We start from the raw sequence: 15,133 nt of genomic DNA, 5'->3' as shown, positions 1-15,133 counted from the left end.
TCTTCGTCTTCTTCTTTGGGATTGGCTTGGAGGATCGCATCCAACGTTAAAGGTGCATAAACCGCCACCTACTGTACTGGAGTGTGAGGCCAGTCATTGCCAACCTACATTAAATTCTCTTCATTAATCCTGTTCCTCTAAGAACGTGGAATAGAGCTCTAGACACCACTTTCCTCCCCCCACTACACCACCCAAACCCCCTCTAGCCTCTCTAACCCTTTCACACAATCTCTCCCAATCTACATCATATATTTTAAATCAAATTAAACAGGAAGAACCAGTGACTGTTCCGGGATTCTTCCGGTGGCATTGAGGAGTACACCACATCAGTCACTGGCTTCATCAATAAGTGCATCAATGACGTCGCCCCCACAGTGACTGTACGTACATATATCAACCAGAAGCCATGGATTACAGGCAACATCCGCACTGAGCTAAAGGGTAGAGCTGCCGCTTTCAAGGAGCGGGACTCTAACCCGGAAGTTTATAAGAAATCCCGCCATGCCCTCCGACGAACCGTCAAACAGGCAAAGCGTCAATACAGGAATAAGATCAAATCGCACTACACCAGCTCCGACACTCGTCGGATGTGACAGGGCTTGCAGACTACAAAGAGAAGCACAGCCGAGAGCTGCCCAGTGACACAAACCTACCAGACGAGCTAAATGACTTCAATGCTCGCTTCGAGGCAAGTAACACTGAAACATGCATAAGAGCATCAGCTGTCCCAGAAGACTGTGTGATCACGCTCTCCGCAGCCGATGTAAGACCTTTAAACAGGTCAACATTCACAGGGCCAGACGGATTACCAGGACATGTACTACGAGCATGCGCTGACCAACTGGCAAGTGTCTTCACTGACATTTTCAACCTCTCCCTGTCTGAGTCTGTAATACCAACATGTTTCAAGCAGACCACCATAGTCCCTGTGCCCAAGAACACTTAGGTAACCTGCCTAAATGACTACCGACCCGTAGCACTCACGTCTGTAGCCATGAAGTGCTTTGAAAGGCTGGTCATGGCTCACATCAACACCATTATCCAAGAAATCCTAGACCCACTCCAATTTGCATACCGCCCCAACAGATCCACAGATGAAGCAGCCTCTATTGCACTCCACACTGCCCTTACCCACCTGGCCAAAAAGGAACACCTACGTGAGAATGCTATTCATTGACTACAGCTCAGCGTTCAACACCATAGTGCCCTCAATGCTCATCACTAAACTAAGGACCCTGGGACTAAACACCTCCATCTGCAACTGGATTTCCTGACGGGCCGCCCCAAGGTGGTAAGAGTCGGTAACAACACATCTGCCACGCTGATCCTCAACACGTGGACCCCTCAGGGGTGCATGCTCAGTCCTCTCCTGTTCCCCCAGTCTCTGTGTTGTTGTGGGTTTGTATGTGTATTTCAGGAAATGGCTTCCTGGAATCCTAAAGCAGCTGATTGGTCGGCCCCATCGCTGATTGGAGCTCTGACTCCTCCCTCTCGTCAGGGGAAACAGCTGTCTCTTCAATTACCAACTCCTTCTCCAGCTTGATAAAAGCCAGTGTTCTTTGGTCAGAAGAGAGCTTATTTTTATGTCCTGTGTTGGTTGTTGTGGCAGTCAGTGAAAGTTGTTTTCATAGGACCGCAGTGGAGAAGGTGAAAAGCTTCAAGTTCCCTCGGCGTAAACATCACTGACAATCTCAAATGGTCCACCCACACTGACAGTGTGGTGAAGAAGGCGCAACAGCGCCTCTTCAATCTCAGGAGGCTTAAGAAATAAGGCTTGGCCCATAAGACCCTCACAAACTCTTACAGATTCTGTAGGGCTGTACCACCGCCTGGTACGGCAACTGCACCGCCCGAACCGTAGGGCTCTCCAGAGGGAGGTGCGGTCTGCCCAATGCATCACCGGGGGCACGCTGTCTATCCTACAGTACACCTACAGCCCCCGACGTCACAGGAATGCCAAAAAGATCATCAAGGACATCAACTACCCGAACCACGGCCTGTTCACCCCGCTATCATCCAGAAGGCGAGGTCAGTACAGGTGCATCAAAGCTGGGACCGAGAGACTGAAAAACAGCTTCTATCTCAAGGCCATCAGACTGTTAAGTAGCCACCACTAGCCCGGCTACCAACTGGTTACTCAACCCTGCACCTTAGAAGCTGCTGCCCTATGTACATACAGTAGACATGGAATCATTGGTCACTTTAATAATGGAACACTAGTCACTATAATAATGTTTACATACTGTTTTACTCATTTCATATGTATATACTGTATTTTAGTCAATGCCACTCTGACATTGCTCGTCCTAATATATGAATATATTTTTTAATTCCATTCTTTTACTTTTAGATTTGTGTGCATTGTTGTGAACTGTTAGATACTACTGTACTGTTGGAGCTAGGAAGACAAGCATTTCGCTACACAGAAGCATTTTGCTACACCCGCAATAACATCTGCTAAATATGTGAATGTGACCAATACAATTTGATTTGATTTTGTCTTAGTAGTTTGTGTGACTTGTCTGTCCACCGGAACCCTCCCAGTTATAGCTGTTGGGTTCGGGGACCTTGCCTAACCCGCAAGATCGGGAGACTGTATGTTTCGCTCTGGCGGACTTGCAGCTCCCCCCCGAGAGTGAGCTAGATAACGAGCTATGCAAAGTAGCTGGAATAACGAGAGGTGACCATTGCAGGACTAAGCACGGTTATAAACACACTTTCCCTTAAGTCCTGCCAACCTCCACCCCCACTTATTTTTCAAGAGATAATCTATAAACGTGACGTGAGTTAAAGCCGACCCACACTTTTTTCTGTTATATACGTGATCTTTTGTCTTGGGGATGTGGTTTAATGTGGGTGTTTCTTGGGTGTGTCTTTGCCATTCAATCACAACAAACAAGGCCAGTAGCAAATATTGCTTATAACTAACCCAAGCTAGACCAGAACCTGTCGTTTCCAATGAGGGCAAATTAATCACAGTGGGCAGAACAACTAAGGTGTCACACCCTGATCTGTTTCGTCTTTGTGATTGTCTCCACCCCCACTTATATAACAAGAGATAATCTATAAACGTATTTATACCTGTGTTCTCTGTTTGTCTGTTGCCAGTTCGTTTTGTTCGTCAAGCCAACCAGCATTTTTCCCCTTGTTCCTGTCTTTTCTAAAGTTCCTGTTTTCTAGTTTTCCCGGTTTTGACCATTCTCCCTGCCCTGACCCTGAGACTGCCTGCTGTTCTGTACCTTTTTGACTCTGACCTGGGTTACTGACCTCTGCCTGCCCTGACCCTGAGACTGCCTACCGTTCTGTACCTTTTGGACTCTGACCTGAATTACTGACCTACGCCTGCCCTTGACCTGTTGTTTTGCCTGCCCCCTGTTCTAGTAATAAACTTTTGTTACTTCAACACTGTCTGCATCAGGGTATTCCCTGAAACGTGATACAAGGAGGTGGGCAGAGCCAAGCACTAGCTATTGAGACCATATTGGTGCATTCTAGCATTTATTTGCATATTGATTTATTTTATATATATTTTTTTATTTAACCTTTATTTAACTAGGCAAGTCAGTTAAGAATAAATTCTTATTTACAATGACGGCCTACCAAAAGGACTCCTGCGGGGACGGGGGCTGAGTAAAATAAAAAGTGGGACAAAACACTCATCACGACAAGAGAGACACAACACTACATAGAGACCTCTTCCCATTCGGGAACGCCTACTCTGTGAAGCGCGCGTGTGCAACTCAATTCGCCCTCACATTCCTTGTAAACAATGCAATTTCTTTTTAAATCGTTGGCAAAGGGTAAAGTCTACAAAACGCAATCCACTCTGTTTGTTACAGATTTTAGTTTTGGAAACAGAAAACTGTATGGAGATCAAATATTTAATCGATGAGAAAATTAGCAGAATGTTGGCCAAAATCGATCTCGCTCCATCTTCTCCCACTGCCGGCCACTGGGCTTTGTCTCATCACCATATTTGGTAGTGAGTGGAAACACCAACCGGATGATTCACATTCATACATCCAGTAAAATATATCTGGCTCATTGTTCTATCTACGCCAGTAGTGAGTACAGCGAGATAAGCAAAGTTAGCTTTGCTACTGATATAACTCAATTTTGAAGTTGAGGACTTATCCCCACCTGACTGACTTGCCATCTCTCAAGATGCTGAGCTAATTCAGTTCTACAGTATGTGTAGGCTAAAGCCTGCGCTGACATTGTGTTTAGCCTGCGCTGACAGCAGCTAGCTAGCATAGCTTGCTGATAACTGCAGCTGGCAGTCCTATCTACTGTAGCTGATATTTCTCTGTCAATTTTGGCAAGATAGCAGGAGCCAGTGTCAGGAATGTGTTTTTTAAGACACTCTTTCTACAACACCTTGCTACGAAAGTAGCATGCAACACCTTGCTATGAAAGTAGCATGCAACTTAGCTTCAACGTTTCATTGCGTCATGTAAATGGCGGCAGGTAGCCTAGTGGTTAGACCGTTAGGCCAGCAAACGAAAGGTTGCTTGATCAAACCCTCAAGCTGACAAGGTAAAAATCTGTCGTTCTGCCCCTGAACAAGGAAGTTAACCCTCTGTTCCTAGGCTGTCATTGTAAATAAGAATTTGTTCTTAACTGACTTGCCTAGTTAAAGGTTAAATAAATATGTTACCGTGGAAAAGGTATCAAGTGTGAGTTGAATTCCCAGTCTTGAGTCAGCTCAGCTGTCCTACAACACAGTATTATATAACTGGCTAGTTTTGTCTTGTCTCTCCTTATGTGCGCTGTTAGATCTTTCCCGTGGGACAAAGCCCAGAACTACTAATCTCCCTCCAACAGGTGAAGGCTACAACGTGGACTTTGCAAAAACATAGCCCAGCTTGTGTAGATACATTGACTAAAAATCGGTGTGTTCGTGCTACAAAGACAAAACGTTACGCTGTAAGTATCATATTGGTGTGCTTATAAAGACAGTTTTATTTTCTAAGTTGAGTGTAGAGTACAACTTCAGCTGTCTTAACCACACACTAACATGCACAGCACTCTGGGTGAGGTTCTGTCTCCAGTGGGTGATGAAGTCCCTTCAATCTATAGTATGTCATGTATTACAGGTTATAGACAGGTGCAGTCAGGTGGCAGGATGGGTAGAGTACATGACACTTCATCCTGGATGGCAGTTTGCCTCAACCCATGGGTCCAGCAAGCATAGTTCAATAACAACAGGCAGATGTGAGATGCAGGAGGATGGCACTCTTCTCGTACCACTCTGTAGATTACTGCCTAATGACCAATTCAAAGCTTCAGGAGGAAGCTTTGCACTGGTAAGTAGCCTACAGAGTAATATGAGAAGAGGGCAATTGCTGAACTTATGTAGATACTCTAAACAAAGTGTTTTGATAACTTTCCAGTGTAACAGTTCCATGTAGAATAAACCATACTACACATAATACTGTGGAAGTAGTGTTCTGCTAATAAAGAATGTGCAAATATGATACTTTCCTGTATGGTGTCCCGTATAAGACAGGAGTTCCCAGACATGTTTGAATAATACACAGGAATAAAAAAAAAAACTACCAGAGGCATACACTGCACTTTCAACACATTATCATCCACACCACCAATCCATTTCACTGCATTGCTCATCACACCAGTCTAACTACAGTAAATATTGCATAATGTTACATTTTGGTTTTGAGTAGAAATATTCATATAATTGGTCAAATGCCTAAAGTCAAACACTTCACCAAATTTGTATGCATTAATTGCCATAATCTCTCCAGCTCATAAAAAAATGTCTCAGACTAAAGTAATAAGCTGAAAGGAAGTGAACAATGTTTTTATTTCTTCAGGAAATTACACTATTATGAAAAGTGTAGTCATAATAAACTACTTTGTGTTACTGATGGTTCATGAAGGCTGCACAGACACATGACCAAAGGCAGTGAAATCACATTGCTAGAAATTGACAATGTGTATTCCCCTCCAGACTTGTGGTTTGATGGTTGTTGAACATTGAGTTGTCTTAAGTCCTCAAAGCAGTCAAAAGATTCGGAAAAAAATCTGAAATGTAGAGAAAACATTAGAGCTGACCAAAGTCCATTTGAAATTGATATTGTAACTGAAAGCAGTGTTAATAAGATATTACCTATGTGTCACATGGAGGAACATTCATACAGGCCAGACTTTGTTTTGGGTCCTTCAACAGTGTACAGTTCGCAAATGGTGTCCCATCAAAGTATGCTTTAACCTTAATATGAAACCCTACTGTCTCACTGGCAAGGAAACAAATAGCAAATAAAAAGTTAGATTCACCTAATTTACATCTGACACAGCAAAACAGCAGAGTGCATAGATTTCACACTGCACCGGATAATCCTGAATGTGCCACAGAGACCAAGCCATGCATAAATCATATGTAGCCTATTTATTAAGAGGCATAGGAGCAGATACACACAAACTACTTGGTTAATCAGGGAATAGTATATATTATACAGTCTCCTTACTCATATTTGGACAGATCAGGTATGCACGTTCGTTCTCTGGTCCTTTTGGCTCCTTCTCCACAGGGGGGCTCACACTGACTCCACTCACTCCATTCACTCCACTTACCATCAACTAAACACAAGTGAAGCATTATGTGAGGAATATTACTTCTTAAACTTACCATTTTCTTCCCAGTCTAAACAGTTCACATGTATATTATGAAAACATTTTTGTTCATTTTGGAATTCGGCAGCATTAGGCTGTATTTTATCTGGCTGTTCACGCACACAATATATTTTTTTAGGCTTGTTGGAGTTTGGTAGCTGAAGTCTACGCCCCTTCATCTGTGATTGGTCAACAGTAGGGATTCTTCTATGAAGTATTTGTCATTCAACAACAAATGACTAGTTTTCATACACATTTTCTCATTTGAGAAATACTGCCCCAAACATCTTAGTTAAATGTCCAATTGCGAGACTAAGACCTCCTCTGCAAAAACGTCAAAATTAATTACAGATTTATTGAGTTATCTAGGATTAATTTGGACTATTTTCAGGAAGTGTACTTGTTGCTACGGCGTCTCAAGTGGAACAAACAGTAATACTGCCACTTTTGTCTTGTTTTTCAAGCGAAGGTATTTTAAGGGAGCATGCGAACACAGAAGATCACTTCGCCTAGCCGAGTTCAGCAAGGAGCAAACCAAACCTATGCATGTGGATGCCTTTAGCCTACTGCATATGAAATGCATAATTTGTATAATCCAATTATCACTGCAAAAACATACAACACTGAATAAAATGTAATGAAAGAAAGCAAACACAGCTTAATAAATGGAAGCTAAAACCTGTTTAACTCACAGTCACATAACTTAATGTCATAGCAGGCCCTGTAGTCTGTAATCTTTCCTTCACACGTCTTCCCATCAAAACCTGTGTGTTCACACCATCTTTGCCGTCTTTGCTGTCCACCAATTTTTCGACAACGAATTTTTCCTCTATTAGATTTACATTCTTCCCATCTCCCCCACTGCGACCACTGACCATCCACTGTTGGACAAAGAAATAACTATTATCCTCATGGGAAGTCTTTCAGTTGTTAGGAGGACTATAAGGATACAATGTTTTCACTACAGAGTACCATATACAGTAATAGTATTACTGTAAAAGTGTATAATATTATTCGAATTACAGTGATGAAATAAACATCTAAACTGAACATCAGCGGTTGACGGCTATAATCCTTCTAAGAGAGGCAACATTTTATCAAATGGCTATTCTGCTAAAAACAATATTTGCTCAAATGTTAATAATTGATGAAATGGGCAGAGGGAATGGGTTCTCCTCTGGCTGTCAGTATTTACCTGGGCAATGGTTTTTGGTATTGCAGATTTTTTGGTCTTTATTGGATCCAGAGCAGGGCAGACCTCCATGTTTAGGGGCTGGGTTGTTACACTGTCTGATCATTTCATGAATCCCCACCCCACAGGTAACGGAGCAGGAGCTAGGGGGGCCCCACGGTCCCCAGTTACCATTCACTGTTGAGGATAAAGAGGGAGGTTGGTTTCACATACAGTATGAGTACATGCCATTGCTACATTCTGTGTATGTAAACAAGCAAACACTTTAGGTTAGCAGTCAGACCCTCAGAGGAAAATAAGATCGCTTTGCCATGCCACTTGCCAGGACAGAAAGGAAGCTCATCACAGGTCCTAGTGTTGCTCCCTAACCCAGGGCATTCGTCACCAGTAGGCACTGAGGACGGTGGTGGGTCGTTGCATGATCTGTTGCGCCGCTGTGTAGGTCTGGGTAAATTCTCCCCCCCACAAGTGCCTGAGCATGGCTGCCAGCCGTCCCAGTTAGACCAACCACCATGAGCTACAGTCAAAAGAAGAGGAGAGCCGACTTACTCCTGGAAAGACATGCCAAACTTGTATCATGTATGGTGATGGTTACTGCACGTGAAGGAATAGTGTGTATTGTCTAAATCCTGATGGTCTTTACTTGGACAGATGGAATCAACCACGCATGGTTCCTTCTCTTCACTTGGACCGTCACAGCTGCCTCCACATCTAGGTTGGGGTTCGGTGCATGTCCTCACTCTGTTTCTTACGCCCTTATTACAAGTCACTGAGCAGGGCTGCCACTGACCCCACTTACTCCATTGGCCTTGTTCTTAAAAATGTTAGGCAAGATCATCAAAAGAGGCCCAAAATACTTTGACTTCTGATATTTTTTAATTTATGTTCCCTGTCTGTTAGAGGGTATGTACCTGGACAACAGCTTGAATCAATGCAGACTTTGGTCTCTAATGCGAGTTTCTGAATCTCTGTACGGATAGTCGTCTGAGCACATTTTCCCTGTCCCTGGCATTCTCGTCGTCTCTGCGAAACTCCCTCCTTACAGGAGACAGAGCAGCGGCCCCAAGGAGTCCATTCAGACCATGAAGGTGGGCTACAGGTGTCAAAAAACACAACAAATCACATCCTGCACTGGGACATTGGATGTTCAAATCTGAAACTCATTGACACCAACCTGGTCTCAGAGCATTTTGTATTATTCTGTACTCACCCACAAGACTTGCATTTTCCGTCTGCTCCAATGTATCCGTAGTGAGGGTTAAGACAACAGTCATCCATTGTCACTTCTCCCAGTAGCCAGAGATCATCACAATTTCCAGAATCAATGCTGCTGTAACAGTTCACCTCCTGTGATACTGGAAACATATACAGTTGAAGTCGGAAATTTACATACCTCAGCCAAATGCATTTAAACTCAGTTTTTCACAATTCCTGACATTTAATCCAAGTAAAAATTCCCTGTCTTAGGTCAGTTAGGATCACCACTTTATTTTAACAATCTGAAATGTCAGAATAATAGTAGTAGAGAGAATTATTTATTTCAGCTTTTATTTCTTTCATCACATTCCCAGTGGATCAGAAGTTTACATACACTCAATTAGTATTTGGTAGCATTGCCTTTAAAAATTGTTTAACTTGGGTCAAACATTTTGGGTAGCCTTCCACAAGCTTCCCACAATAAGTTGGGTGAATTTTGGCCCATTCCTCCTGACAGAGCTGGTGTAACTGAGTCAGGTTTGTAGGCCTCCTTGCTCGCACACGCTTTTTCAGTTCTGCCACAAATTTTCTATAGGATTGAGGTCAGGGCTTTGTGATGGCCACTCCAATACCTTGACTTTGTTGTCCTTAAGCCATTTTGCCACAACTATGCTTGGGGTCATTGTCCATTTGGAAGACCCATTTGCGACCAAGATTTAACTTGACTGATATCGTGAGATGTTGCTTCAATATATCCACATAATTTTCCTACCTCGTGATGCCATCTATTTTGTGAAGTGCACCAGTCCCTCCTGCAGCAAAGCACCCCCACAACATGATGCTGCCACCCCCGTTGTCACGATCGTGTGGAGGAGAGACGGACCAAAACACAGCATGTGGAAAATAAGCCATCTTCTTTTATTATAACGACGAAGATGAACATGAAACGAAACACTTATACAAACTATACAAAAACAACAAACGACCGTGAAGCTACAAACGCAAGTGCACACACAAACTACTTATGTTCAACATAGACATAGACAATTACCCACAAATACATGATGCCTATGGCCACCTTAAATATGGCTCCCAATCAGAGACAAATGGAAAACATCTGTCTCTGATTGAGAACCACTCAGGCAACCATAGACATAACTAGACACATTCACTCAACCATAGACTTCCCTAGAAACATTCACTCAACACAAACCCATACACTCTAACCAACACTCTAACTATACCATATAATCACCCAAAAACCACACATACCCCATGTCACACCCTGACCTAACTAAAATAATAAAGAAAACAAATAATACTAAGGCCAGGGCGTGACACCCGTGCTTCACAGTTGGGATGGTGTTCTTCAGCTTGCAAGCTTCCCCCTTTTTCCTCCAAATATAACGATGGTCATTGTGGCCAAACAGTTCTATTTTTGTTTCATCAGACCAGAGGACTTTCCTCCCAAAAGTACGATCTTTGTCCCCAAGTTCAGTTGCAAATCGTAGTCTGGCTTTTTTATGGCAGTTTTGGAGCAGTGGCTTCTTCCTTGCTGAGCGGCCTTTCAGGTTATGTCAATATAGGACTCGTTTTACTGTGGATATAGATACTTTTGTACCTGTTTCCTCCAGCATCTTCACAAGGTCCTTTGCTGTTGTTCTGGGATTGATTTGCACTTTTCGCACCAAAGTACGTTCATCTCTAGGAGACAGAACGCATCTCCTTCCTGAGCGGTATGATGGCTGCGTGGTCCCATGGTGTTTATACTTGCGTACTATTGTTTGTACAGATGAACGTGGTACCTTCAGGCGTTTGGAAATTGCTCCCGAGGATGAACCAGACTTGTGGAGGTCTACAATTTATTTTTTGAGGTTTTGACTGATTTCTTCTGATTTTCCCATGATGTCAAGCAAAGAGACACTGAGTTTGAAGGTAGGCCTTGAAATATATCCACAGGTACACCTCCAATTGACTCAAATTTTGTCAATTAGCCCTTCAGAAGCTTCTAAAGCCATGACAACATTTTCTGGAATTTTCCAAGCTGTTTAAAGGCACAGTCAACTTAGTGTATGTAAACTTCTGACCCACTGGAATTGTCATACAGTGAAATAATCTGTCTGTAAACAATTGTTGGCAAAAATGACTTGTGTCATGCACAAAGTAGATGTCCTAACCGACTTGCCAAAACTATAGTTTGTTAACAAGACATTTGTGGAGTGGTTGAAAAACGAGTTTTAATGACTCCAACCTAAGTGTATATTAACTTCCGACTTCAACTGTAGATCATTCATAGATTCTAATCAATGCTTCAATCATTTTTCTAGTATTTCACCATATTTATTTTTTACTGAACCTTTAGTTTATCACTGACACCAAGGTGTCTTTGACAGATCAAATCAAACTTTATTTGCCACGTGCTGAATTACAGAAAATACACACATAAAAAAAAATGCAAGCAGAGAGAAAAACATGGTCATGATTAAGGTCAGTAATTTAAGAACATTTAGAAGATTCTTACACCTTATCTGTGGAACAAAGGTAAATCAGATTTTTGTTAACTCAACGACCGAAGGAATTTCCAGAGTTAGCCATCCCTTAGACCGGGTAAGTCTAAAGTTTAGTAATGATGTTAGTTACAGTCAAGTTTTTGTAAAAGGGCTTCATACATGAAAACATAGCGATGTATCAACCTACGTGACATCAACGAGGGCCAAGCAAATTTCAGGTAGAGAATGCAGGGATGAGTACCGAAACTGTCGCCCGTAATAAAGTGCCCTTGATAAACTGCATCTAACGGCTTTAATAAAGTGGGAGCTGCATTTATACATATGATGTCGTCATAGTCTAGGACTGATAGGAATGTCAACTGAATAATCTGCCTTCTACTTCTACTATTTTGCAAAAGGCATGACCTATTTCTACAGAATACATATTTACTCTCAGCTTCTTAAGTAACTCATCATTATGCATTTTAAAAGACAGCTTTTCATCTATCCAGATGCCCAGATATTTGTAATCAGGGACACGATCAATATAGACACCATCCAAAGTACATATGTTTAATTATTTGTATGAGCTCTAGACAACAACAGACTTAATTTTACCTGTATTCAATATTAATTTCAGGTCAATAAAGTTTTTCTGTAAAACAGTGAAGGTAGACTGTTGGAGTGAAGGTAGTTAATGACGACCTGTCATTAAGGGCAGGTGGGGCAGAGCCCAACCTGTTTAGCTAAAAAATATATATATTTATTTATTCCTCCCTGTGTTGCATGTTATTTTGGCATTTAGACAGTGGCTTGCGAAAGTATTCACCCCATTTGGCATTTTTCCTATTTTGTTGCCTTACAACCTGGAATTAAAATAGATTTTTTGGGGGTTTGTATCTTTTGATTTACACAACCTGACTACCACTTTGAAGATGCAAAGGCCATTCCAAGACATGTAAATGTTTCCCCTTAAACCACTCGAGTGTTGCTTTAGCAGTATGCTTAGGGTCATTGTCCTGCTGGAAGGTGAACCTCCGTCCCAGTCTCAAATCTCTGGAAGACTGAAACAGGTTTCCCTCAAGAATATCCTTGTATTTAGCGCCATACATCATTCCTTCAATTCTGACCAGTTTCCAAGTCCCTTCCGATGAAAAACATTCCCACAGCATGATGCTGCCACCATCATGCTTCACTGTGGGGATGGTGTTCTCGGGGTGATGAGAGGTGTTGGGTTTGCGCCAGACATAGCGTTTTCCTTGATGGCCAAAAAGCTAAATTTTAGTCTCATATGACCAGAGTACCTTCTTCCATATGTTTGGGGAGTCTCCCACATACATGCCTTTTGGCAAACAACAAACGTGTTTGCTTATTATTTTCTTTAAGCAATGGCTTTTTTCTGGCCACTCTTCCGTAAAGCCCAGCTCTGTGGAGTGTACGGCTTAAAGTGGTCCTATGGACAGATACTCCAATCTCCGCTGTGGAGCTTTGCAGCTCCTTCAGGGTTATCATTGGTCTCTTTGTTGCCTCTCTGATTAATGCCCTCTTTGCCTGGTCCGTGAGTTTTGGTGGGCGGCCCTCTCTTGGCAGGTTTGTTGTGGTGCCATTTTCTTTCCATTTTTTAATAATGGATTTAATGGTGCTCGATGGGATGTTCAAAGTTTCAGATATTTTTTTATAACCCAACCCTGATCTGTACTTCTCCACAACTTTGTCCCTGACCTATTTGGAGAGCTCCTTGGTCTTCATAGTGCCGCTTGCTTGGTGGTGCCCCTTGCTTAGTGGTGTGGCAGACTCCGGGGCCATTCAGAACAGTGTATATATACTGAGGTCATGTGACAATGTGACACTTAGATTGTACACAGGTGGACTTTATTTAACTAATTATGTGACTTCTGAAGGTTATTGGTTGCACCAGATCTTATTTAGGGGCTTCATAGCAAAGGGGCTGAATACATATGCACGCACGACTTTAACGTTTTTTATTTGTTATTTTTTGAAACAAGTTCTTTTTATTTCACTTCACCAATTTGGACTATTTTGTGTATGTCCATTACATGAAATCCAAATAAAAACCTATTTAAATTACAGGTTGTAATGAAACAAAATAGGAAAAAGGCCAAGGGGGGTGAATACTTTTGCAATGCACTGTACTTGTTACATATCAGTTTGAAAACCATGTTAAAAGAAAATCATTGAGTTAGTGAAGCTGCATACAAACATTGTCTCTTTTTTGCTTTCTTGAGTAAGGCAGCTTAAAAAAACAGGTGTTTCAGCCTAGCTCAGTGCTTTCTGTGATGGTGGGGCAGCCAGCGGAAAAAAAGGAGCGTAGGGGTTGGTAATGTTCTCTTGTTGCGCTCAGTGCTCAGTGTTCTGTCACGCATGGGGACACTACGTCACCCCAACATTTACGGGGAGAGCTTGATAATTCAAGCCCCTTGGGTGCTGCCATAGATTAACATTAGAAGTGCCCATCCAAGAAGGCTCAAGGTTATTGGCCACAGAAAAAATTTAGTTTTATTTACCGTAGCTTTGATTGGACTGATCATGTCAACATCATACTTTCAAAAACTTAGCTAGCAAGCTAGAGAAGCAGTCATCATCATGAATCAAGTTGACTATATACTGGAAAATCTTTTTCAATCCTTGTCATATGAAGAGAAATTATAGATTAAACGTATCGGTGCTCAACGGCCATTGGACATAAACATTACACAACAAGTTGGAAATCCCAAATTCAACAATGAGTGGTTTGGAAGGAATCCTATACAGTTAACCACATCATTTATAACTAGGGATGCAGCAGAGATAGTGCTATGACCTTATCTAAAGCCCAACTGATTTACATTTAGAATACATTTCAAAGATGAGAAAGATCTTACCTGAGAATTAATCAAGGATTCACATATTTTAGCTAGGCAAGAAAAAAAAAAAATGGGCAATAATTATTTAGGTCACAAGGGTCACTTGCTTTGTGAAGGGGTAGTACATGGGCCGGATTCCAAATCTTGGGGATAGTACCAGATATAATCGTCAGATTAAAAATATGGGTTAATGATTCATCAATCAGGGTGGCCGAGAACTGCAGCAAAAATGGATCAAGCACATCAGCCTCAGTGGAATTTTTATTTTTTTTACATAAATTTTAAGCAAGGCATCTAGCACATCACAGGTAGTAAATTGTTGAAATGAAAACAGAGATTCACTAGAAGTTGACGAGTTAACCGTCATGTTGGCTAGAGGCTAGCAGAAGGAAGAGCAGTTGAACCACCGTGTCTCTCAAACAAAAAGTCTGCCGAGATGATAAAATTATTAAAAGCATCACTTATGCCATTCGTCTCAGTTATGATGCCAGAGTCAGAATTGAAAAGTAACGTGGTGTCTAGCATTATAGTGAAGTGTTGTGTTCACAAATCAATATTTTTAAATATCACATTTATTCTAGTGTTACTTAAACAACAATAGTAAAGGCACTGACCTGATTCCCTTACTGTCATCAGCAACACTAATGAAGCCCACAACAACTGCACCATTTCTCTGTCTTTGTCTAAGCCTAGTACTTCTTACTGTAAGCTCTGTCCACTCTCTCTAGCAGGCTTATCTGGTTAATGTTTCACTTTAT

At 41.9% G+C, this 15,133-nt stretch overlaps 1 protein-coding gene across 1 annotated transcript; it reads right to left on the bottom strand.

Moving 5' to 3' along the window:
- Nucleotides 1-5,805: 5,805 nt before the first annotated feature.
- Nucleotides 5,806-15,133, bottom strand: LOC139557393 (properdin-like). Its single transcript, XM_071372144.1, has 10 exons — nucleotides 14,990-15,133; nucleotides 9,036-9,180; nucleotides 8,737-8,918; nucleotides 8,469-8,639; nucleotides 8,148-8,342; nucleotides 7,829-8,002; nucleotides 7,326-7,514; nucleotides 6,489-6,600; nucleotides 6,131-6,257; nucleotides 5,806-6,045 (listed from the first exon to the last, which is right to left on the bottom strand). The coding sequence occupies exons 1-9, from the start codon at nucleotides 15,042-15,044 to the stop codon at nucleotides 6,131-6,133; spliced, it is 1,350 nt and encodes a 449-aa protein (XP_071228245.1). The 5' UTR covers nucleotides 15,045-15,133; the 3' UTR covers nucleotides 5,806-6,045.

The sequence above is a fragment of the Salvelinus alpinus genome, chromosome 28 (genome assembly GCF_045679555.1).
Source record: "Salvelinus alpinus chromosome 28, SLU_Salpinus.1, whole genome shotgun sequence".
NCBI classification, from domain to species: Eukaryota; Metazoa; Chordata; class Actinopteri; order Salmoniformes; family Salmonidae; genus Salvelinus; species Salvelinus alpinus.
The sequence above is the reverse complement of the archived record's forward strand: the minus strand, read 5'-3'. Positions and strand labels throughout refer to the sequence as shown.